General features: G+C 47.4%; 1 protein-coding gene across 4 annotated transcripts in view; it reads left to right on the top strand.

Annotated features, from left to right (window-relative positions):
* The window catches only part of NFRKB (nuclear factor related to kappaB binding protein), a 163,720-nt gene that overhangs the window by 5,298 nt on the left and 134,652 nt on the right, over window positions 1–23,770 (top strand). For all 4 annotated transcript variants that reach the window (XM_068121764.2, XM_068121762.2, XM_068121763.2 and 1 more), the window contains exon 4: window positions 80–207. In XM_068121764.2, the coding sequence (XP_067977865.2) occupies window positions 80–207 (128 nt within the window). The remainder of the gene's footprint in view (window positions 1–79; window positions 208–23,770) is intronic.

Here is a 23,770-nt window from a genome sequence, read left to right as displayed (position 1 = left end):
CTTAGCTCTTAAATGAGCCTCGACTCTGTATGCAAAAATAAAAAAATAACATCGCTGCTTTCTGTCTCGCAATGACCAGCGGGTTGGTTCAGGCCAGATGTTGTGAAGTACCGTGCCCTCTGCTGCCGCACTCAACGTGCCACCGAGCGCCATATGCTTCAGCAGTACCACCACCGTTTACTCCGAGAGCTCGTCATGTCCCGACAGGTATGCTTTTTACAACCGAGGCCGCTCTCGCGGTAACTGCGGATTCCTAATGTAAAATGTACATGGAACCTTTATTGAAGAGCATGTTCAATCTGATTCTTCGTTGCTGCACTCCGTGAACGCTCTGATATTCACCCTGGTTTTGTTTATTCCTCTGATTACAAATGATTGGTTTATTCTTTGCGTCCTTCATTGGCTGTACTGGTTTGGTCATGAGATTATCGAGGCTCGCGTTTAATCTCATTCAATGATGGTTTGTATTTGATATAATTTGAATTGGATGGAGGTTATGTTTTCACACCTGTCTGTCTGTCTGTCTCCGTTTGTGAGCAGGATATCTCAATGCTATGACAAAATTCCGACAAAACTTGGTGGACAGGTTGGGTGTGTGACGAGGACAAATTGATTAATTTTTGGTGAAGATCCTGGATCAGGATCTGCATATGATAATTTCTGAAGTGATTTTTCACCATTGAGTGATAGGGCTAAAAACGATACATAGCGCAATATCTCAAAAACAGTGTGGACGGTTTATGACAAAACTACGTGGATGAGTTGGTTAGGTGACAAGAACAAGCTGATTAGATTTTGGTTAAGGTCCGAATCCAGATCCGGCCTATTAGTGGGATAACAAACGTAAACTGTTCAGTCTGGCGGAGGTATGCGCTCTACCGAGTGTCTTTGTAGTTACTGATGCAGTACTAATATTATATATATATATATATATATATATATATATATATATATATATATATATATATATATATATATATATATCTATATCTATATAAATAAAGGAGTGTCTGTGTGTGTGTGTCTGTCTGCATGTCAGCTTATAACTCAAGAACTACACATCGGAGAAACGTTTTAGACACAGATTCGGAATCAGCATAAAATTCTGGTGGTTATAGGCTACTTTTTATATTAATGGTTTAAAAAACCGGGCCTCATCTGTAATTGTGCATTTGACAAGTGAACATCAGGTAAAAGTTCAAACTGATCAATACCCTGACGAAGGCGTGGCCCCATCGTGTCACGAAGGGAGGTGCCGGTGAACCCTCGTGATTCGCCAAGGCGTGTTCACCGGTAGGCGAAGCGCGCGCGGGTTGATTTGCAAGGCGCGTGATATAAGCGCCGCCGCGGACTACTTCAACAGATGAGCCAGGAAGAGAGGAGTCGACCACCAAGGCAGAAAGATAAGAGCGGGAGACGAGGCAGATGAGACGAGAGCAAAGTGAGAGATAGAGAGTCGGTCTGCTACCACGACGACACGGACCGCGGTGATGATGGCAAGATATTCTTCCTCGATGCTCCTGGTGGGACAGGAAAAACATTCCTCATTAATATCATCCTGGCCAAGGTTCGTCAAAAGTCGGAAATTGCTCTGTCTGTGGCCTCAAGTGGAATTGCAGCTACACTTCTTGAAGGAGGAAGGACAGGTGGCAATGGCCTATACCCTCAAGATACATCAGAACAAATAACTCTACCATTTGAACTGTTTGTTGAAGCAAAAGATGACTTGATCAAAAGGGTCTTTCCCAATATGGAGACCCAGTTCCAGGACTCATCATGGCTTGCCGAAAGAGCCATTTTGGCCCCCAAGAACATTGCTGTTCAAGAGATCAACAATTTGCTCCTCCACCAACTTCCCGGTCAAGAAAGAAATTATGATTCTCTTGACAAAGTGACAGATGAAGATCAGGCAGTAAACTTTCCAACTGAGTTTCTCAACAGTCTTCAGCCTCAAGGACTCCCAACACACAGGATGATTTTCAAGGTGGGAGCACCAATCATGCTTCTAAGGAATCTTGATCCACCAAAGCTGTGTAATGGAACACGATTGACAATCCAGCAAATGATGCCGCATGTCCTAGAGGCAACCATCCTCAGGACAATACAGAGGAGAGAAAGTATTAATTCCAAGGATACCACTTATTCCACCTGACCTTCCATTCTCCTTCAAGAGGTTTCAGTTCCCCATCAGGCTATGTTTTGCTATGTCCATCAACAAGGCGCAGGGGCAATCGATGAAGGTGGTTGTAGGCCTGAACTTCACAGAACAAGTGTTTGCCCATGGCCAGCTGTATGTGGGCTGCTCGAGGGTTGGAAAACCAAGCAATCTTTATGTCTTGGCACCACGTAAGAAAACCAGAAATGTTGTATACCGAGAGGTTTTGAGAAATTGAAAATTGAAAAAACGTCATGTAGGAAATGTACTGTGATATTGCTCTAAAATATACATGTTCGTTTCATCATATATTTGTCTTATTCTTATTCAACCCGGGCGAAGCCGGGTACCTCAGCTAGTATATATATATATATATATATATATATAACTGTGAGAAATAGTAGAAACTCCACAGTACGAGCAGGGCGTCTCATTTGCATTGAATAAATAATCGGGAGATTGAATAAGACGCGGACGTAGCTTCAGGGCTTCGATCTTTAATTCGACAAGCTTTCGACCAACAAAGGTCTCCTGAGTCGGCCCCAAGTTCAACCGAAGTTACGGAAGAAGTTCTGTTGAACTTGGGGCCGACTCAGAAGAAGACCTTTGTTGGTCGAAAGCTTGTCGAATTAAAGATCGAAGCCCTGAAGCTACGTCCGCGTCTTATTCAATCTCCCGATTATATATACTAGGGCATGCCCGTACGTGGGTGCCCGTTCCTTGCCAAAAAAAAAAAAAAACGCTACCCGTACGCTCTACCCCGCCCGTACGCCCGTACGCCCGTAAACAAAAAAAACAACGCTCTTCGCTTCCGCCCTTCGCTCTGGGAGAAATAATGCGCATAAGAAATCGAGAAATTATTATTTTCTCCGGAAGAAATCGAATTACGAACCGTAATGGCGCACGCGCTCGGCTCGGCTCGCAACAACGCGTTCTGTGATTGGCTGCCGGAAGTGAAGTCTTCACTGTCCGGAAGGTCGCAAATCGCAGTTACGATGAATCGCAAATTAGTTTTATTTAGTTTTAAAACATAGTTTAACGGCAACATAGTTTTCCAACGTGAAATAAATGAATACGCTCTCAAATGTGCCGTCCGAGGCAGAGTCTGTTCGCCACGTTCGGCACACGTGATAGCTCGCTGCTCTCTGATTGGTTGAATCGTTTTTTGGACATAGCTCGGTAACTACTTGTCCGATTAATATGAAACCTTGAAAAGTCACATCCTCGGGTCCCCAGCAATATACCTGGCAAGTTTAAAGTATATCGGACCCGTGGTTGTCGAGAAACAGCGGTCACAGACATACATACATACATACATACATACATACATACATACATACACACAGAGATTACTGGAATTATAGATAGATATATATATATATAGATATACAGTGAAACCTTGACTTACGAGTTTAATTCGTTCTGTGACTGAGCTCGTAACTCAATTTGCTCGTTTCTCAAATTAAATTTCCCCATTAAAATGCATTGAAATGCTATTAATCTGTTCCAGCCCCCAAAAAACCACACCAATTTTTTTGTTACGTGTTTTTAAATAAGAAAAATGTACTTTATAAATAACAAATAATGTATAAACAAGCACGACCTCGTATATACTGTACATAATAAGCGGCGTTACGCGCGCTGCTTGTAAACAAGGAGGAAGCGGACAACGCGGTAATTTGTAAGAGTCTTTATTCAAGAACTCACTGCAACACTGGCGCGCTCCGGGCTGCGTGCCCAGTGTATATCCTGAGGCCACGCCTACCCCTCGGCGTGGCCGCCGCCCACTTGGTGCGTGGAATGATGTCACCACGCCAGTGAGCTTCCGTGTCCGCCACAATGTAAAGAAATAAACTAGTTTTATTAAGTGTATTTACCTTGAAGATCAGACGAAGATGCTGGCGGAGGTGGAGGAGATGACTTTTGCCTTTTTCGCCACACTTTCCTCGCTTTCACTTGCAGGGCGTTTCAATAAAAACCTGTCCAACGAGGTTTGTTTCTTCCTCCCTTTCAAAATGTTTCAATCGTACTGCTACGATCGTACTGCCTCGCCAAGTCGACAACACGCACACCTCACTCATGTTTTTCGACGATTGCGTGTTTTATATCCAAGCACATCATCCTCTTCTTCTTCTCAGTACTGCCCTTGGCACTCAATTTCTTAGGACCCATGGTTAAAACTAAGAAATTTTCCAAAATAACCAACATGCAAAAACAAAGCAGCAGCGATATACGGCAGAGTTGCTTGCACGGCAAGATAACCACGTGACCGGAACGCTCGTTGGGCCACCTAGTGGCGGGTGGCGTAAGCTCGTAACTCAGATCTCGGCTCGCATCTCAAAGCAAAAAACCGCCCGAGCGACGGCTCGTATCTCGGAAAACTCCGAAGTTGGTGCACTCGTAAGTCAAGGTTTCACTATATATATATATATATATATATATATATATATATATATATATATATATATATATATATATATATATATATATATATATATATATATATATTCACAGTCACGTGAAAAAGTAAGTACACCCCATGTAAAGTTTTGACTATTTCAACATACAGCTATTTGATCTTCATTTCAACAATATTGATAGATAAAGGTGATATAATATAACAAATATCATGAAACATTTACATTTTGTAGTCCATTGTATAATTTAAATAAACATAAATGAAAATTTAGCATGTGGAAAAAGTAAGTACACCCCTACATTTATCACTACTTCAAATACCTAAAATTAAAATCAGGTGCACCAGCTCAGGTGCAAATGATTAGAACATCGTCAGAGAGGATCTTGGAGGAACCTGTCTTATTTACACCTCAGACATTTAGTTTGGTTTGCTCTTTGTTGTTGAAGTGTGCGGCGTCACCATGCCTAGATCAAAAGAGCTCTCTGAGGCCTTCAGAAAGAAGGTGAAAGATGCTGACGAGTCTGGGAAGGGATTTAAAAAGATCTCCAAACAATTTGAAATCAATCATTCGACTGTCCGGAAGATCATCTACAAGTGGAGAAGATTCCAAACAACTGCCAACTTGTTCAGGCCAGGCCACCCCAGCAAGTTCAGCCCGAGAGCAGACCGCAAGATGCTGAAAGAAGTCTCTAAGAACCCCAGAATTTCATCACCGGACCTACAGGTAGCTCTTGCCACTGTTGATGTCAAAGTGCACGAGTCTAACATTAGAAAGAGGCTGCACAAATTTGATCTACATGGGAGGTGTGCCAGGAGGAAACCTTTGCTGTCCAGAAAGAACATTAGCGCAAGACTAAAGTTTGCCAATGAACACCTAGGCAAAGACCAGCACTTCTGGAACAATGTGCTCTGTGCAGAGGAGTCAAAGGTAGAGCTATTTGGCCACAGTACCAGAAGACATGTTTGGCGAAAACCAAAGACAGCATTTGACCACAAGAACCTGATACCAACTGTAAAGTATGGTGGTGGAAATATTATGGTTTAGGGCAGCTTTGCTGCATCAGGGCCTGGGCAGTTCACCATCATATAATCCACGAGGAATTCTTCATTGTACCAGAGGGTGCTTGAGGATAATGTGAGGCCATCTGTCGGAAAGTTGAAGCTCAACCAAAGGTGGACCTTGCAACATGCCAATGACCCTAAACATACCAGTAAATCCACCAAGGAATGGCTGAAAAGAAAGAAATGGAGGGTTCTGGAATGGCCAAGTCAAAGCCTGGATCTAAATCCCATTGAGATGTTGTGGGGGGATTTGAAACGAGCTGTGCATGCAAGAAACCCCTCAAACATCGACAGCTGAATGAATTCTGCATGGAGGAGTGGGCAAAAATTTCTCCCAGTCGATGTCAGAGACTGGTAGACAGTTATAAGAAACGCCGACTTGAGGTTGTTTCTGCCAATGGGGGCAATACCACTTCTTAGAGCCAAGGGTGTACTTACTTTTTCCACATGCGAAATTTGCATTTATGTTTATTTAAATTATACAATGGACTACAAAATGTAAATGTTTCATGATATTTGTTATATTATATCACCTTTATCTATCAATATTGTTGAAATAAAGATCAAATATCTCTATGTTGAAATATGTTGAAAAAGTCAAAACTTTACATGGGGTGTACTTACTTTTTCACGTAACTGTATATATATGTATATATATATATATATATATATATATATATATATATATATATATATATATATATATATATATATATATATATATATATATATTGTTGCGGACAAGATGTTGTTTGGCCGAGCGGATGGCACCGCGGCCCTAACAGTTACCCCGACTAACCCGATTCCCGAACGTTGGCCGGATCGCGCCACAGGTATTCAATAGGGAAAAGACAAAGGCGGCACGGATGTGAAGAAGAAGAAGAAGACAAAAAGGTTGGAAATACTACTAAATTTATTCCTACTATTTATACGCTCAAAGTAACCAAGGAGAAGGAAAGATAATAAAATAATATACAGAAGAATCAGAGACACAGTGCAATTATTAGCTTACCTACAGTCTTAATTAAACCCAGGACAGAACAAACAAAGACAGACTCACGCGGGGAATGATGATAGGAATGGCAGGAGGTGGATGGCTGGAGGGGGAGGAAGGTTCAGCTGGACCCGCAGCACGGTCGGGTCGGGGATTAGCAGCCGCCGCCCCTTTCTCGATCGGCGCGTTTGACAGCCGCCGTTCCTCTTCCGATCGGTGCGTTTAGCAGCCGCCGTTCCTTCGCGGCCCTGCTCGAAACTGCCGTCAAGGCCCCCAAGCTGCTGTGGCTGAAGCTGCTGTGGCTGCTGCTGCTGCTGCTGTGGCTGAAGCTGCTGTGACTGAACTTGCGGTGGCTGGAGCTGCTCTTTTAGGGATCCCTTACTCAACTCTTCTCGTACTCAACTCAACTCTTCTCGTACTCAGTCCAACCACGTCTCTTTTCACGTCTCCCTTTTGGTCCAACCACACCCTTCTCTCTTACTTGGTCCAATCACACTCGCTTAGTCCAACCACACTCTTTGCACGTCCCTTTTGGTCCAACCACACACTTCTCTCTTGCTTGGTCCAACCACACACTTCTCTCTTGCTTGGTTCAACCACACTCGTTTAGTCCAACCACTCTCGCTTGCTTGGTCCAACCACTCATTTGGTTCTTGCGCGTGCGCTTTTATAGCGCCTCAGGCGATCAAGCCGCCGGCCTTCAGGACACGCCCCTCGGTGAGCTCGCTTCGGCCCTGATTGGTGGGCACAGGCCCTCTGACTCCACCCTTGATGACGATGGGCGGGCACGCCCTTCTTCCCCGAGCTGAGCACATGCTTAATGGCGGCTATTGTAGTTGGCAGTAGAAGTTTTGGGAGTGGGAATGGGGAATGAAAGGGAATCTATCTTATTTCACTTGGTGCAATGGAGTGTCATCTTAATGGAAGACAAAGCCTTAACCTAATACACAGAATAAGGAAATAAACTACTGAACAGGGATATTATGGTGTCCTTCATGTATGCTTTATGGAACTAACTACGGGAACGCCCTTTGACCTTTATACAACACTGGAGTAAGGAGGGCGATATTTTAACAACAATTTACACGACAACAACAAAAAAACAACCCATTCTCATATCCACAACACTGCACCCTCCTCCTCTTAGGCACGTCCCGGGCCTATAACTTTAACTTTTAGTGTGGCACGTAGGTGTAGTTCCCTCTACATTTAACCTGACCCTGAGTGTGACAGTTTTAAAACATAAATAAATATGTCCCGCTGCTCCATTGCACCCTGCCTAACAGATTCACGCCCACAGCTAACCGAATTGCGGAATGGTCTTCAAACTACACATTGACGGTGGGGATCATTATTTACAATGGCTCTGCTTTTATTTACAAAACTAACCCAGGACCTGTGATTGTTATTTCTGGGGGGGAGACAGTCTGCTCTGCATCGACGCACCATGAAAGCACCCAAAACGCACCAACACACCCTCAAGCACCAATCGGTGCACAGTCATCACTGTTCATCAATACAAATAAACCAACAACCCCTAACCCTGCTGGTGGTCTCTTGCTCTTCGGCTCCCTCTGCTGGCTATTTGCTTTCTTCCAGATGTTGTCATTTTCTTTGCTGGCGGCCTATTTGCAATAAAACTTGCACCCAACGTGTCCATTTTTATTTATTTATGGCCCACAGGGCCGACTAGTGTGGTTCACCTGTGGGGCATCGGTGCCCTGTGGCCAAGGTCCGCCAGCAAGATTTCGAGCCTTCATGGCCGGTTCCAGCAGAGGGGCCATGCCCCAACCCATGGGGTCCATAAGTGGTGCTCAGCCACAGACATGTGGTCCATAATGTGGTGCATCGATGCAGACAGCTGGTTCTGGGAGTTCCGGGCGCACAATGGCGGACTCACGCACGCTCCCCGTGGCGCACAGGTCCTCATGTGGGAGACAAAAGGGGGAAAAGACAGATGAGCGAGGGGCAAGGTCACAAGGGTACACATCAAACAAGGCAATGCAAGGCGAAGTGCGTACGGAGAGCGAAGTGAGAAAGCTCGTCCCTACCGTACGTCACCCCCCCTGTCACCTACTCTACCCTTGCCCTTACCCCATATTTACAAAATCTACACATTTACAAATTCGTCGCTAATGTCACGTCTTCCCCATATTTCCCCTCCACCAAATTCGTTCCCACAATCCCTCTAACCAAATTTGCCATCACCAATTTTTTATTTTTTTTTATTTTTTTTTTGTATACAAGATCGAGGCTCGTGAAAGAGCGAACATTAATCACACATGAAAGACAAACAGACACATAAAACAAATAACATCGGGAGCGGTAGACAAGATGGGGAGAGAGGGGGAAGGACACAAACACAACATTTGAGAGCAGGGACCGAGAGACATGGAGACATCGAGAGATCTGTGGGAGGGAGAGGGCTTTGGGGGGGAGGCATGTGAAGGGGGGGGAGGCATGTGAAGGGGGGGGGGGGGGGTGGGAGAGGTATAAACATATGGACACTGCCAGGATTTCCAGGAAAGAAGTTGGAATTTCAAACAAGGTGGATCTGGGGTGAATTAGTGGGGGTAGAAAAGATCAAGGTTATGGATGGGGGAAGATAATAGATGGTGGTGAACAGCTGTTTTAAAGACCTGGAGGGAGGAGAGGGATTGAAGGGAGTGTGGGAGTTTGTTCCACAGGCGGGAGAAAAGAGGAATGAAAGAGTGAAGGTGAGCAGAGAGCCGAGATTTCGGCAGTTTAACCATCAGAGGGTTGCTGGCAGATCTTGTGCGACCTGTAGGAATATTTGGGGGACAGAGCACAGAGAGAGCTGGGGGAGCAAGGCCGGAGAGGAGTCGGTAGAAGACAGATTCATCATCAATCCTCATAAGGAGGGAGAGATGGAACATCAGCACAATGTCAGACCCATGTCATGATGCGTCTCACATTCCAAACATCTGCACAATAAAAATAATAAAACATGGCATGGTGTGGAGTTACGTCACCTCAGGTGAGTGGATGTAGATGGTGCGAGGAGACTTCAATCCTAACTATCCTCTAAATGACTTTAACACACTTTACACTACCTGGGGTCTTTCCCTGCCAATCCATTGGCCAACTTACACTATGGGTTCTAAAAACCAATTCCCATTGACCAAACTGTGGTGCTTCTCAATTTGGGGTCTCACTCCCCCGATGCAACTCCCTGTGCCCTTGCACAATTTCAGGACTGGGGTGTGTAGCTCTCCCAGCAGGTCTACCCACCTGCACACCTCCACCACTGCAGTTGCCACCCGAGCTTACCTAGCTCCTCACCCTAACCTATCTAACTGGGGAAGGCCCCTCCTGGCTCTGTCACCCCTTGATGCCCTCTGGCACTGGGCTACCCGGGTCCGTCCTCCGGATCCTCGGGCCCCATCCACAACAACTCTACCGGCTCCCAGAGCCCACCTGCGGCCTCACCTGGCCGACATCCTCACAGTGGTGGAGTGCCCATACAACTACACACACTAACAGGCTACACGCCCAGCCATTTCCACAACACTAATGCACCCATCCAAATACCATTCTTTCACCTCGCACCACAGATGCCAATATCCAACCACAATTTACCTGTACCCTCTACCTAACACTTACACTACCCTCCCCGGGTATTCGTGATGGGGTCCATTCTTCCCCCATTCACACCTTCGCACCATCTACTCCACTCCACAGTTTCCACCATACTCACTCCACGACCATCCATTCCAATACTCCATATATTCCACACTCCATGTATTTCACACGACCATTCTCCATACACCTGTTGTTGCACACCTGTGCAATCACACCTGGTGCCACCTGCACCCTCCTTCCTTCCTGGACCATTTGGTCAGCACAACTCACATCACTATCACTCACTCAAACATTGCTCCATACACCTGTCCAGTTGCACACCTGTGCAATCACACCTACTCACAATCACAATCATACCCTGTTCAATACACTTGAATACACCTCCAACACTCACACGGCATCATCTGAACTACCTGGTGCTCTGCTAACTTAGTGCTCCCCGTCTTCCCTTTAAACTAAGCACATACCACGTCATTATCATCCACACTAACCTACCTGCGTCCCCACTACAGGTATCATTGTCACTACCTAATCTTAACGTTACCTATTGTCATCTTCTCTATATCCCTATCATTATATCCTTACCCTCCCAGGCTAGTTTTCACTGCCATAAACCCCATAACTCTAGTGCTCCTTTGCCCCCGGTGTGAGAGATGGTAGAGTTGCCATCCCACCACATCGGGTATCTCCCACTACCAATTTGGCTCATCCAATTGCAACCAATCAAAAATCTTCCAATTACTGCCAATTCTATTCACTTTTCTAAATTTCGGATCAAAAACACTATCAGTATCATCATCATCGTCCGCTATATCCTAGGCTCGGTGCGTCATGACATCATTAAACTCGGCTTCGTAAAGCCGAGCAATGAATTCGAGTGGTTTGGTCGCCTGTAGTTGGATCCGTCCGGCATTCACGACTCTGGGGAGGAGGCATGCTCGGGCCGAGGTTCCACGCATCATCGCGGCTCGGTACCTTACGGTCCCGGGCCCGATGGCTGAGGCTCGCCCGGTCGGAACCCCGTCCCCGCCAGGGGGCACCGTTCCGCTTCCTCCTCCTCGCCCTTGAACCGGACTGGTCGCCTCGCCCGACAAGGCCCGGACTCGACCGTGCGGGGCAGGGCCAGGCCCGAATCGGCAACGACGCTTCGAAGAGAAGCGACGCAGTATCGATCCGCGCCGGGCCCGACATCCAACAAAGCGCACCGCGCCCCGAGTGCTCGCATCGGCTATCCGTCGCCCTAAACGCTAACCCGTTCAATGTCGATGCTTCACTTGCATACGCGACCCGTTTCACACTCACAAAACCTGGCGTTCCAACGCCGTCCGTCCATTCCACCAACGCACTCCCTGTTACACACCACACCTCTCGCGCACCGTCTTGCGCACTCTCCCTCGGTACGTACTCCGTACCACTCACCATGGGCGTGCACCCTTGCATCCACCCACTACCGCGCTCCGATGTGCTCCCTCGCACTCGCGCCACGACCAACTCAGGTGTGCTTCCTCGCACACGTTCCACCACCACATTACTCTCCGTGTCACACTCCCCTTCGCACGTACACTCCGTATTGCTCTCACTCCCTGTGTCGCACTCCGTACACCCCGACGTGCATTCTCGCTCGCACTCGGTATCACACTCGCGCTTCGTAACACGCTCACCCCTTGATGCACACTTTTTTTTCACACGCGACCCTTCACCAACGACCGGGTGCTTCCTCGATCCCAATCGCGTGACAATTCTCTTGTCGTCAAACATCCTCCTGCAAAATCTCCCCGCACAATACACAGCACGACTCACCTGGGGGATTCCCTTCTCCACGCGCACCTGCAAATCTTTATAAGGATTAGCAAGTACGGCATCAGGATGTGCATTCAGACTTTGAGCAGTTTCCATTCCTTCCTCCGACTGTTGCTCTTCTACATCTGTCGTTTCTACAATTTTAATTCCCAGCACTTTTGCTTTGTCTTTATTCACCTCGACGACCGTTGGCTTTAATAAAATTCCCTCTTCTACCTCAACGGTCGCCGGCTGCCCCATACCCCGGGTCGCGATTTCTACCCCCGTCATTGTACCCGCGCTTTCCTCCGCCTCGCTCAACCTCGACAGCGCTTCTCGACCCGCGTTACCTCCTCGTGCACCCCTGGGACCTGCTCGCTCAACCCGCGGTCTCTGTCCCTCTCCGCTTCCCTTACTTCATATGCGACTCTGTCCCTCGCCATTTCCTCAGTTATTTCTTTAATTTGGTTTCCCAATCGCTCACCCTGAGCATCCACCTGGTTCCCCAATTGCTGACTATTAGCCCTCATCTCGTCCCTCTGCAGGTTGAGGGACGCCTGCATTTGCGTCATAAATTGCTCCATGAGGGCCTGCATGTCAATCCCTCCCACTTGTGCAGCGGGCGCGGCCGCCGTAGCCATGTGCGAGGCGCCATTTTGCGCGCCCGCAACCTCGTACGCGAGGACGCCATCTTGCGCGCCTGAAACCTCCTCAACCACCTCCTCATTGTTCTCCTCCCTCTGATCCTGGGTTATTCCTAACCCCTCTTCTAGTTCCCCCACCGGCATCCGATCGCCTTGACTAGCCATGGCGCGATTTCAATTTGGGATTTAAAAAACTAAATCTTGGCCGCTCCAAATTTTGACCAAATTGTTTTCTAGATGTTTTAAAAATTTGGTTCGGGCCTCGTATCTAACTCCCAGACGCCAATTGTTACGGACCGCGGACAAGATGTTGTTTGGCCGAGCGGATGGCACTGCGGCCCTAACAGTTACCCCGACTAACCCGATTCCCGAACGTTGGCCGGATCGCGCCACAAGTATTCAATAGGGAAAAGACAAAGGCGACACGGATGTGAAGAAGAAGCAGAAGACAAAAAGGTTGCAAATACTACTAAATTTATTCCTACTATTTACACGCTCAAAGTAACCAAGGAGAAGGAAAGATAATAAAATAATATACAGAAGAATCAGAGACACAGTGCAATTATTAGCTTACCTACAGTCTTAATTAAACCCAGGACAGAACAAACAAAAGACAGACTCACGCGGGGAATGATGATAGGAATGGCAGGAGGTGGATGGCTGGAGGGGGAGGAAGGTTCAGCTGGACCCGCAGCACGGTCGGGTCGGGGATTAGCAGCCGCCGCCCCTTTCTCGATCGGCGCGTTTAACAGCCGCCGTTCCTCTTCCGATCGGCGCGTTTAGCAGCCGCCGTTCCTTCGCGGCCCTGCTCGAAACTGCCGTCAAGGCCCCCAAGCTGCTGTGGCTGAAGCTGCTGTGGCTGCTGCTGCTGTGGCTGAAGCTGCTGTGACTGAACTTGCGGTGGCTGGAGCTGCTCTTTTAGGGATCCCTTACTCAACTCTTCTCGTACTCAACTCAACTCTTCTCGTACTCAGTCCAACCACGTCTCTTTTCACGTCTCCCTTTTGGTCCAACCACATTCTTCTCTCTTACTTGGTCCAACCACACTCGCTTAGTCCAACCACACTCTTTGCACGTCTCCCTTTTGGTCCAACCACACACTTCTCTCTTGCTTGGTCCACCACACACTTCTCTCTTGCTTGGTCCAACCACACTCGTTTAGTCCAACCACTCTCGCTTGCTTGGTCCAACCACTCACTCGGTTCTTGCGCGCGCGCTTTTATAGCGCCTCAGGCGATCAAGCCGCCGGCCTTCAGGACACGCCCCTCAGTGAGCTCGCTTCGGCCCTGATTGGTGGGCACAGGCCCTCTGACTCCACCCTTTGACGATGGGCGGGCACGCCCTTCTTCCCCGAGCTGAGCACATGCTTAATGGCGGCTATTGTAGTTGGCAGTAGAAGTTTTGGGAGTGGGAATGGGGAATGAAAGGGAATCTATCTTATTTCACTTGATGCAATGGAGTGTCATCTTAATGGAAGACAAAGCCTTAACCTAATACACAGAATAAGGAAATAAACTACTGAACAGGGATATTATGGTGTCCATGTATGCTTTATGGAACTAACTACGGGAACGCTCTTTGACCTTTATACAACACTGGAGTAAGGAGGGCGATATTTTAACAACAATGTACACTACAACAACAAAAAAAACAACCCATTCTCATATCCCCAACAATATATATATATATATATATATATATATATATATATATATATATATATATATATATATATATTGTTGCGGATTCGGGGGTCGGCACTCCTGTTACCAAGGGGGGGTTAATCCCCTTGTCTTTTAAGCTGGCCGTTCACCCAACCCTAGAAGTTATAACGCTCCTTCCGGTCGGGAGTAGCCAGGGTGATTGGTCAATGAAGTCCCAAATTCCTGAGTGCTACCCCTGGCCGTAAAGCAGGGAGATAACTCCTGCTCGGACCGCGGATATGATGATAATTGCTGAGCGGTTTAGCAGTCCGCAGCCCGAGCCATGAACAAAAGGACTAAACCCGATCCTGAGCGATTGGCCAAATCGTGCCACCGGTACTCAATGGGGAAAAGACGAAAGCGATCGAATAAGAGGAAACCAAAAGGTAAGAAAGAACAAATATGATTTATTACTACAATAATAAAAGAGGAAATGAAAGAAGGGATATGAAAGGAAGGGAAATGAAAGAATGAAAGAATATATATATATATATATATATATTGTTGGGGATATGAGAACTGTTTCAACTGTCATCATGCCAGTTGGCTGGGTGTGGGTACCTCTCTCACCAGCCATGGCTCCTCAGCAAAGGACTTCTGCGACTCACTGGGACTGACACAATCTGTCAATTTCCCGACCCGGATCTCAGTCAACGGAACATCTTCTCTTCTGGACTTGGTTATGACTAACTTCCCTGAAAATGTCTGCTGCTCTTCTTCTGCTCCGATCGGATCATCTGATCATGTCCTTGTTAAAGTGGACATCTCTCTGACCATCCTCAGGGAGCCTGCTCAGCGTCGACGAGTCTGGCATTTCACTCAGGCCAACTGGCACGGTCTTCAAGCAGCCATCAATCATCTGGACTGGTCTCCCATCTCTACCACCTCTGACATCAACTCATCCTGGGAATTCTTCCAAAGTAAATTGCTCTCTCTCATGCACAGATTTATCCCATCTCGTCTTCAGTTGTCATACCCTTCCTCCCATCCATGGTACACGGAATCTTGTGGTGAGGCTGTTGCCCAGAAACAACTTGCCTTCGTCTCCTGGAAAGCAAATCCAACGGAAGGAAATCTCATTTCCTTTCACAAAGCCCGAAACAAGTGTGTGTCCACCCTCAGGAGAGGCAGGAAACAATATCTCTCCGTTCTCAAGACCGAACTCTCTTATCTGTCTCCCTCTTCCAAATCCTGGTGGCGTCTGGTCAAATCCGTTTCTGGTGTTTGTTCCCCCTCCATCCCCTCCCTTACCTCAAACGGCAACACAGCTGACTCCGCACGTGAAAAAGCTGAATGCCTCAACTCTGTGTTTGCCTCTAAATCTTGTGTCCCAAACCCATCCCTCTCTGTACCCACCATACCCAGTCGTACCCTGCTGCTCCTGGACTCCGTGTCCTTTCCTCCTGACAAGGTGGAAAAGTTTCTGTCAACCCTCGACTCTGATTCTGCAACTGGACCCGACGGCATCAGCCCACGGGTCCTAAAATCCTGCTCTGCTGCTCTATCTCACCCTCTCTCTGTTCTCTTCACCCTCTCTTTTGCTCAAGGTCAACTGCCATCTGCTTGGAAATCAGCCAACATCACCGCTTTGCACAAAAAAGGTGCAAAAACAGATCCTAGCAACTACAGACCAATCAGCCTTCTCCCAATTATCAGCAAAGTCATGGAATCCATCATTGCTTCGGATATGAAATCTTTCCTCTTCTCCAATGGCTTGATCTCTGATCATCAATTTGGTTTCAGACCAGGTCACTCTACTCTGGACATGCTGCTTCTGCTGTCTCAACAATGGATGGAGGTCCTCAATGCCAAACAGGAAATTAGAGCTGTCTCCCTCGACATATCACGTGCCTTCGACACGGTCTGGCACCCCGCTCTGCTCACCAAACTCTCCTCCTTTGGTATCCATGGAAATCTCCACGCATGGCTGGCGGACTTCCTCTCTAGTCGTCGTCAACGTGTGGCCCTGAATGGGTTTCTCTCATCTCCTCTTCCTGTTCAGGCTGGAGTTCCCCAAGGCAGTGTTCTGGGCCCCTTGCTTTTTCTGGTCTTCATCAATGATCTCTCTGACTCTCTCGAAAATCCTCTCTATCTCTTTGCTGATGACTCCACTCTCTGCCGCTCCATTCCTCTTCCCTCAGATCGGCAGTCTGCTGCCTCCTCACTCTCTGAAGACCTGGACAAAATCACAGACTGGTCAAACAAGTGGAACATGTCTTTCAATCCTGACAAATCTCACACTCTTACTATGTCTCTCCGAAAAGATCGACTGGACAACCCTCCCATCTACTTTCTCAACAATCCTCTCCAAGAAGTTCTGTCACTCAAGATTTTGGGTCTCACTATCTGCCATGATCTTTCTTGGGAAAACCACATTTCCAAGCTGGCCTCCAAAGCCAGTCGCCGACTGGGCATCCTCCGTCGTGCGAAGTCCTTCCTCGGCACACCTGAGCTCCTCACCACATACAAGGCTTTCATCCGCAGCTCAATGGAATACTGTTCTCCCCTATGGGCCGGTGCTCCTGCCTCACACCTAGCTCGGCTTCACGCTGTTGAAACCAAAGCTTTCAGAATTATTGGAATCTCCCGCGATGAAGCTATCTCTGAGGGCCTTTCACTCACTCACCGCAGGCAGGTAGGTGGTCTTTCTGTCTTCTACCGACTCCTCTCCGGCCTTGCACCCCCAGCTCTCTCTGTGCTCTGTCCCCCAAATATTCCTACAGGTCGCACAAGATCTGCCAGCAACCCTCTGATGGTTAAACTGCCGAAATCTCGGCTCTCTGCTCACCTTCACTCTTTCATTCCTCTTTTCTCCCGCCTCTGGAACAAACTCCCTCACTCCCTTCAATCCCACTCCTCCCTCCAGGTCTTTAAAACAGCTGTTCACCACCATCTCTTATCTTCCCCCATCCAAAACCTTGATCTTTTCTACCCCCGCTAATTCACCCCAGATCCATCTTGTTTGAAATTCCAACTTCTTTCCTGGAAGTCCTGGCAGTGTCCATATGTTTTATACCTCTCCCACCGCCCCCTTCCCATGCCCCCACCCCCCAAAGCCCTCACCCTCTCTCAGATCTCTCGATGTCTCCATGTCTCTCGGTCCCTGCTCTCAAATGTTGTGTTTGTGTCCTTCCCCCTCTCTCCCCATCTTGTCTACCGCTCCCGATGTTATATGTTTTATGTGTCGGTTTGTCTTTGTGTGATTAATGTTCGCTCTTTCACGAGCCTCGATCTTGTATACAAAAAAAAAAGAAAAAAAAAAAAGGAATGTACAAGGGAAGAAGAAGAATCAGACACAGGGCAACCTTATACAGTCTTAATTAGCACGCCCCAGGACAACACAAACAGACTTACACGGAAGGAGTAATGATGGCAAGGAAGGAAGGTCCAAACAAAAGGACGGCGTGGGCTCCGGCTCCGATCCACGCTGCACCCCGGTCCACGCTTCGGTTCCGCAGCAAAACCCGGCAGGCAGTGCTGTTCGTTGATGGTTGAACGAGAGCGGACCTTAGTTATTGGGGTTCATAAATCGGGGAGGGAGGCTTTTAATGTTCCTGATGTGCTGATGTTCGGCAGAAGTCCCAGCTCGAAGTTCGTGCATGCAGCTCTCACGCCAGCTCTCTCTCTCTCTCACTCCCGTCCTCCCGTCCCAGAAGTAGTCCCTTCCCGCGCTCTCATATCAAGCCGCCCGCTTGTAGACACACCCACCGGTGAGCTCGCCTCGGCCCTGGTTGGTCGCGAGGGCTCACCGACTCCTCCCTTGGTGACACGTTGACGGGGCCACGCCTTTGTCCTTGGCGCTCCGCCCCTTCTTCTCCAGCTTGACCGCGTGCGTAATGGCGTTTGATGCAGCGAACGCTGCTAGCAAGCAAGCAAGCGCTAAGGCGGCTGCGACTGGCAGAGGCGCGTACCAATTTGGAGAGAGGCAAGCCGCAAAATGAACGGAACCGAAAAGGACCTATGTTATTTGATTAATGCAACGCTGGAGTTCAGGCTGGAGTTCCCCAAGGCAGTGTTCTGGGCCCTGTGCTTTTTCTGGTCTTCATCAATGATCTCTCTGACTCTTTTGAAAATCCTCTCTATCTCTTTGCTGATGACTCTACTCTCTGTCGCTCCATTCTTCATCCCTCAGATCGGCAGTCTGTAGCCTCCTCACTCTCTGCAGACCTGGACAAAATCACAGACTGGGCAAACAAGTGGAACATGTCGTTCAATCTTGACAAATCTCACACTCTTACGATGTCTCTCCGAAAAGACCGACTGGACAACCCTCCCATCCACTTTCTGAATAATCCTCTCCAAGAAGTTCTGTCACTCAAGCTTTTGGATCTCACTATCTGCCATGATCTTTCCTGGGAAAACCACATTTCAAATCTGGCCTCCAAAGCCAGTCGCTGACTGGGCATCCTCCGTCGTGTGAAGTCCTTCCTTGGCACACCTGAGCTCCTCACCACATACAAGGCTTTCATCCGCAGCTCAATGGAATACTGCTCTCCTCTCTCGGCTGGTGCTCCTGCCTCACACCTAGCTCATCTTCACGCTGTTGAAACCAAAGCATTCAGAATCATTGGAATCTCCCGCGATGAAGCTAACTCCAAGGGCCTCTCACTCACTCACCGCAGGCAGGTTGGTGGTCTTTCCGTCTTCTACTGACTCCTCTCTGGCCTTGCCCCCCCAGCTCTCTCTGGGCTCTGTCCCGCAAATATTCCTACAGGTCGCACAAGATCTGCCTGCAACCCTCTTATGGTTAAACTGCCAAAATCAAGACTCTCTGCTCACTTTCACTCCTTCATTCCTCTTTTCTCCTGCCTCTGGAACAAACTCCCTCACTCTCTTCAATCCCACTCCACCCTCCAGGTCTTTAAAACAGCTGTTCCCCACCATCTCTTATCTTCCCCCATCCAAAACCTTGATCTTTTCTACCCCCGCTAATTTCACCCCAATTCCACTTTTTTGAAATACCAACTTCTGTCGTGGAAGTCCTTGGTGTCCTTGTGTTTTATACTTCTCCCACTCCCCCCCCCCCCTTGCCACACCTCCTCCCCCCAAGCCCTCTCCCTCCCACACATCTCCCTGCTCTCAAATGTTGTGTGCTCTCAAGTGTTTGTGTGCTTCCCCTTCTCTCCCCATCTTGTCTTCCGCTCCCTCTTTTTATATATTTTGTTTGTCTGGTTGATTTGTTTGTAAAGTAAATGTCAGCTCTTTCATGAGCCTCGATTCAGTAAACAAACAAACAAAAGAAAACCCACAGATTCAACTATTGGGAACACAGCCTTGACTAAAACACATACTAAGATAGATATATATATATATATATTATATATTGTTGTGGTTTTGAGAACCCACACTTATAAATATGACTTGGTTAAAGGTTGCACCCCCTAGTTAGGCCACAAGCAACACGTAGGTCATCATAGGACTTCAGTTATTTCATTAGTATGTGTATAGGTAAGGCCGTGTTTCCAATAGTTGAATCTGCGTTGTGTCAATCAAATAAGGAGTAGGCCCCAATCCATTCATTTTGGCAGCCTCCCTCTCCAAGCGACGCCATTAGGCACGCCCTCCTGTCTGTGCCCCACGGCCCTCCCAATTGTTACGCGCCTTGCCAGCAGCGTTCGCAACCTCGCTGGGCTTCCGCCCAACGCCGCCATAAGCCACGAGGTGAGGCCCGGAAAAAGGGGGCGGAACGCCAGGAAGAAGGTGTGGCCACGTCAACCCACCATCAGGGCGTGGCCGGTAAGCAAGAACCAGTCAGCCAGGGCTGAGGTAAGATCGCCTGACAGGCGTGGCTTTTGGGCTCGCAGAGCGATCACTGCTTGACTTATAAAAGCGCGAACGCAAAGCCCTTTCACAGGACTCTCGCGAAGCACTCGAGTGGAAGGTTGGCATTTGAGAAGGACTTACCAGAGAGCACATTTGGAGGATTACTGTGATTTGAAGGATTGACTAGAAGAGCGTGCTTGTGAAAGGACTCTGAAGAAGTTGGAACCTTGTACTGAAGCAGAACATTGGAGAGAGGGGGCATTTGGCACGAGCGTGCACTTATTACATACGCCGCTAGGACACCAGCCTTCCCCCCGTTATATAATTGTCCGTTCGCGTTCCACTACACGCGAAGCTGCCTGCCGGGTTTCGTCCGTTGGACCGGAGCCTGGACCGGAGCCGGGCTGGAGCCTGGACGCGTTGGTGACCATCAACCATCTACAATCCCCGTGTGAGTGTCTGAGACGGGCCTGTTTGTCCTGGGGTATTAAGAATAAGACTGTTTAAGGCTGCCCTGTGTGCTTCTTCTTCCTCTTCCTATCCTGTACATTTCTTTCATTTCCTCTTCTTTCTTTGTACATAATTAATAAACCAATTTTTGTTCTTCCTATTCTCTTGGTTTCCTCTCCATCCGATCGCATCAGTCTTTTCTCCATTGGGTAAACGTGGCACGATCGGAACCGCCATAATCGGGATTAGTCCTTGCTAACGGCCCGAATCGCGGCTCGCTTCGCTCGGCGTGTCCACTAACGCCGTGGTTTGGGCGGGAGTTATTTCCCTGCTTCACGGTTGGTGTTAGTAATTCGGTATTAGGACTAAGTTGACCAATAACCCTACCTAATACCGACCGGAAGGAGCGAATAACTTCCAGGACTCGCGGCGGCAGATAAAAGGACAAGGGGATTAACCCCCCCCCCACCCCCCCCTTGATAAGGGGAGAGCCGACGTCCGAGATCCGTAACAACGTGTGTGTGTATATGTATATATATATATATATATATATATATATATATATATATATATATATATATATATATATATATATATATATATATATATCTATCTATAATTCCACTAATCTCTGTGTGTATGTTTGTTTGTATGTTTGTATGTGTTTGTCTGTGACCGCTGTTTCTCGACAACTACCGGTCCGATATACTTGAAACTTGCCAGGTATATTGCTGGGGACCCGAGGATGTGCCTTTTCAAGGTTTTAAATTAATCGCAGAAGTAGTTACCGAGCTATGTCCAAAAAACGATTCAACCAATCAGAGAGCAGCGAGCTATCACGTGTGCCGAACGTGGCGAACAGACTCTGCCTCGGATGGCACATTTGAGAGCGTATTCATTTATTTCCCGTCGGCAAACTATGTTGCCGTTAAACTATGTTTTAAAACTAATAAAAACTAATTTGCGATTCATCGTATTCATCGCTTCACATTTGCGACAGTGAAGACTTCACTTCCGGCAGCCAATCACAGAACGCGTTGTTGCGAGCCCGAGAGCCTGCGCCATTACGGTTCGTAATTCGATTTCTTCCGGAGAAAATAATAATTTCTCGATTTCTTATGCGCATTATTTCTCCCAATTCAGTCAGAGCGAAGGGCGGAAGCGAAGAGCGTTGTTTTTTTTGTTTACGGGCGTACGGGCGGGGTAGAGCGTACGGGTAGCGTTTTTTTTTTTTTTTTGGCAAGGAACGGGCACCCACGTACGGGCATGCCCTAGTATATATAATATACACACACACACACACACAGACTTGGCATTTAATATGGAATTTTTTTTTTTCTTGACTCAGGTTTACTTTCTGAACTCAGTGTATCAATCTGGTGAGTTTCTTTTACGCTTCCGTGATTTCTTTGTTAAAAGAACCATGTCACTGATTGTCTTTCGCAGCAAGAAGTCAATAACAGGACAATATCACAGGTGGCGTGACAAAATGTAAGGGCAGGTACATTTGACGATTGGCTTCACAATCGGGTATATAAGGGTTGTTGCGTTCTGTATTAGTGGAAAACAACTGCTGCACGTCTACAAAAGTTATTGCCTCTTCCTCTGGAGATGGTCCGTCAACTTGACAATGCTGTTTCTCATGGAGTGATGGCTTTACGAAATTCCGGTATGAAACAGCATGCTATTGCTTGGCAGTATGGCATCACTCAAGGTCAGGTGTCAAAGATCCTGAAACGAAATGCTCAGAGGGGTGTCCCTACTCCAATACCGAGGCCAGGACGTCCCCGCAGAATCACAAGGAGAGATGATCGCCAGCTGCACCGGTTAGTCTGCAATGGCCTTACCAAGTCAGCTAATCGGCTTAGGGCTGAGTGGCAGCAACTGACAAATGTGCCTGTATCCAGAAGGCTAGTTAACCAACGACTGGTTCAAGCAGGCTATCGTGCCAGGCGTCCCCTGAGAAAGCCATGCCTGACCAGACAACACAGCCAGCGCCGATTGCAGTGGGCCAGAGAGCACCGTCAATGGCAGCCAGGACACTGGAATCACGTGACCTTCAGTGACGAGTCTAGATTTCTGGTCTATCGTCAAGATGGCCGCGTCTGAGTGCGCAGACAAGTGCATGAAGCCTACAACGAAGATTGTATAGTGCCAAGAGTCCAAGTTGGAGGTGGTGGGGTGACCGTTTGGGCTGCTTTTCATGCAGGGGGCAAAACTGACCTGGTTGTTCTGAATGGAAACCTGAACCAGTTCAAGTATACGGCCATTCTGGAAGAAACATTGCTTCCATTTGCTCGTGCAGCCTTTCGAGGAAACTTTGTCTTCCAAGATGACAATGCACGGCCTCATCGTGCTCGCATGATCCAACACTTTCTTGTTGACCTTGGTGTCGAGCATATGGAGTGGCCTGCCATGTCCCCAGATATGAATCCGATAGAGAACTTGTGGGCAGAATTAACGCATCAAATCGACACCTTGGTCCAGCAGCGTACCTCTGTGTGCGAATTGCAGCAGGCTATTGTCACTGCATGGCAAGCGATTCCTGTCCAAACCGTGGCAAATCTCGTGAACAGCATGCCTCGACGTGTACGTGCTCTCCTGAATGCTCGTGGGGGTTACACGAAGTACTGAACTTTAATTTCACTGTCCGTAATCCCAGTCATAATTTAACTTGTGTTTTTGTTGAATTTTTTTTTGGCTCATGTGTAAAATAAAGAGATACTTCTGGAAAACGTACAGAAGTTTAACAGTGCTATCCGTGAATTGAGTTCGATATCAGTTCACATCACTTTCAAGGATAAATTTATTTGCTTCAAAATGTCAAATGTGGTTTTTGTTTCTTTTAAAGGTCACATTAACAAAATCTAGAATAATTTCAACATCATTCCAATGAACTTTTGTTTCTAAATCATCTTGAAAAGTAAGTTCACCCCCACAAAAAAAAATTCCATATTAAATGCCAAGTCTGTGTATATATATATATATATATATATATATATATATATATATATATATATATATATATACATACAGGGTGGGCCATAAGTAGCCATACATAGGGTTTTTAAAAGTGGTCGCAGACGTACAGCCACAGATGAAGATACAATGGACAGAATACTAACAAAGCTTACACGGAGTCCCCTAAAAAGTACACGACGGTTGTCTGTAGAAAGCGGTGTCAGCAGATCAAGTATC

This window comes from Myxine glutinosa, chromosome 7, assembly GCF_964187855.1.
Source record: "Myxine glutinosa chromosome 7, kmMyxGlut1.1, whole genome shotgun sequence".
Taxonomy (NCBI): domain Eukaryota; kingdom Metazoa; phylum Chordata; class Myxini; order Myxiniformes; family Myxinidae; genus Myxine; species Myxine glutinosa.
Note: the sequence above shows the minus strand (reverse complement) of the source record. Positions and strands in the feature narration are given on the sequence as shown.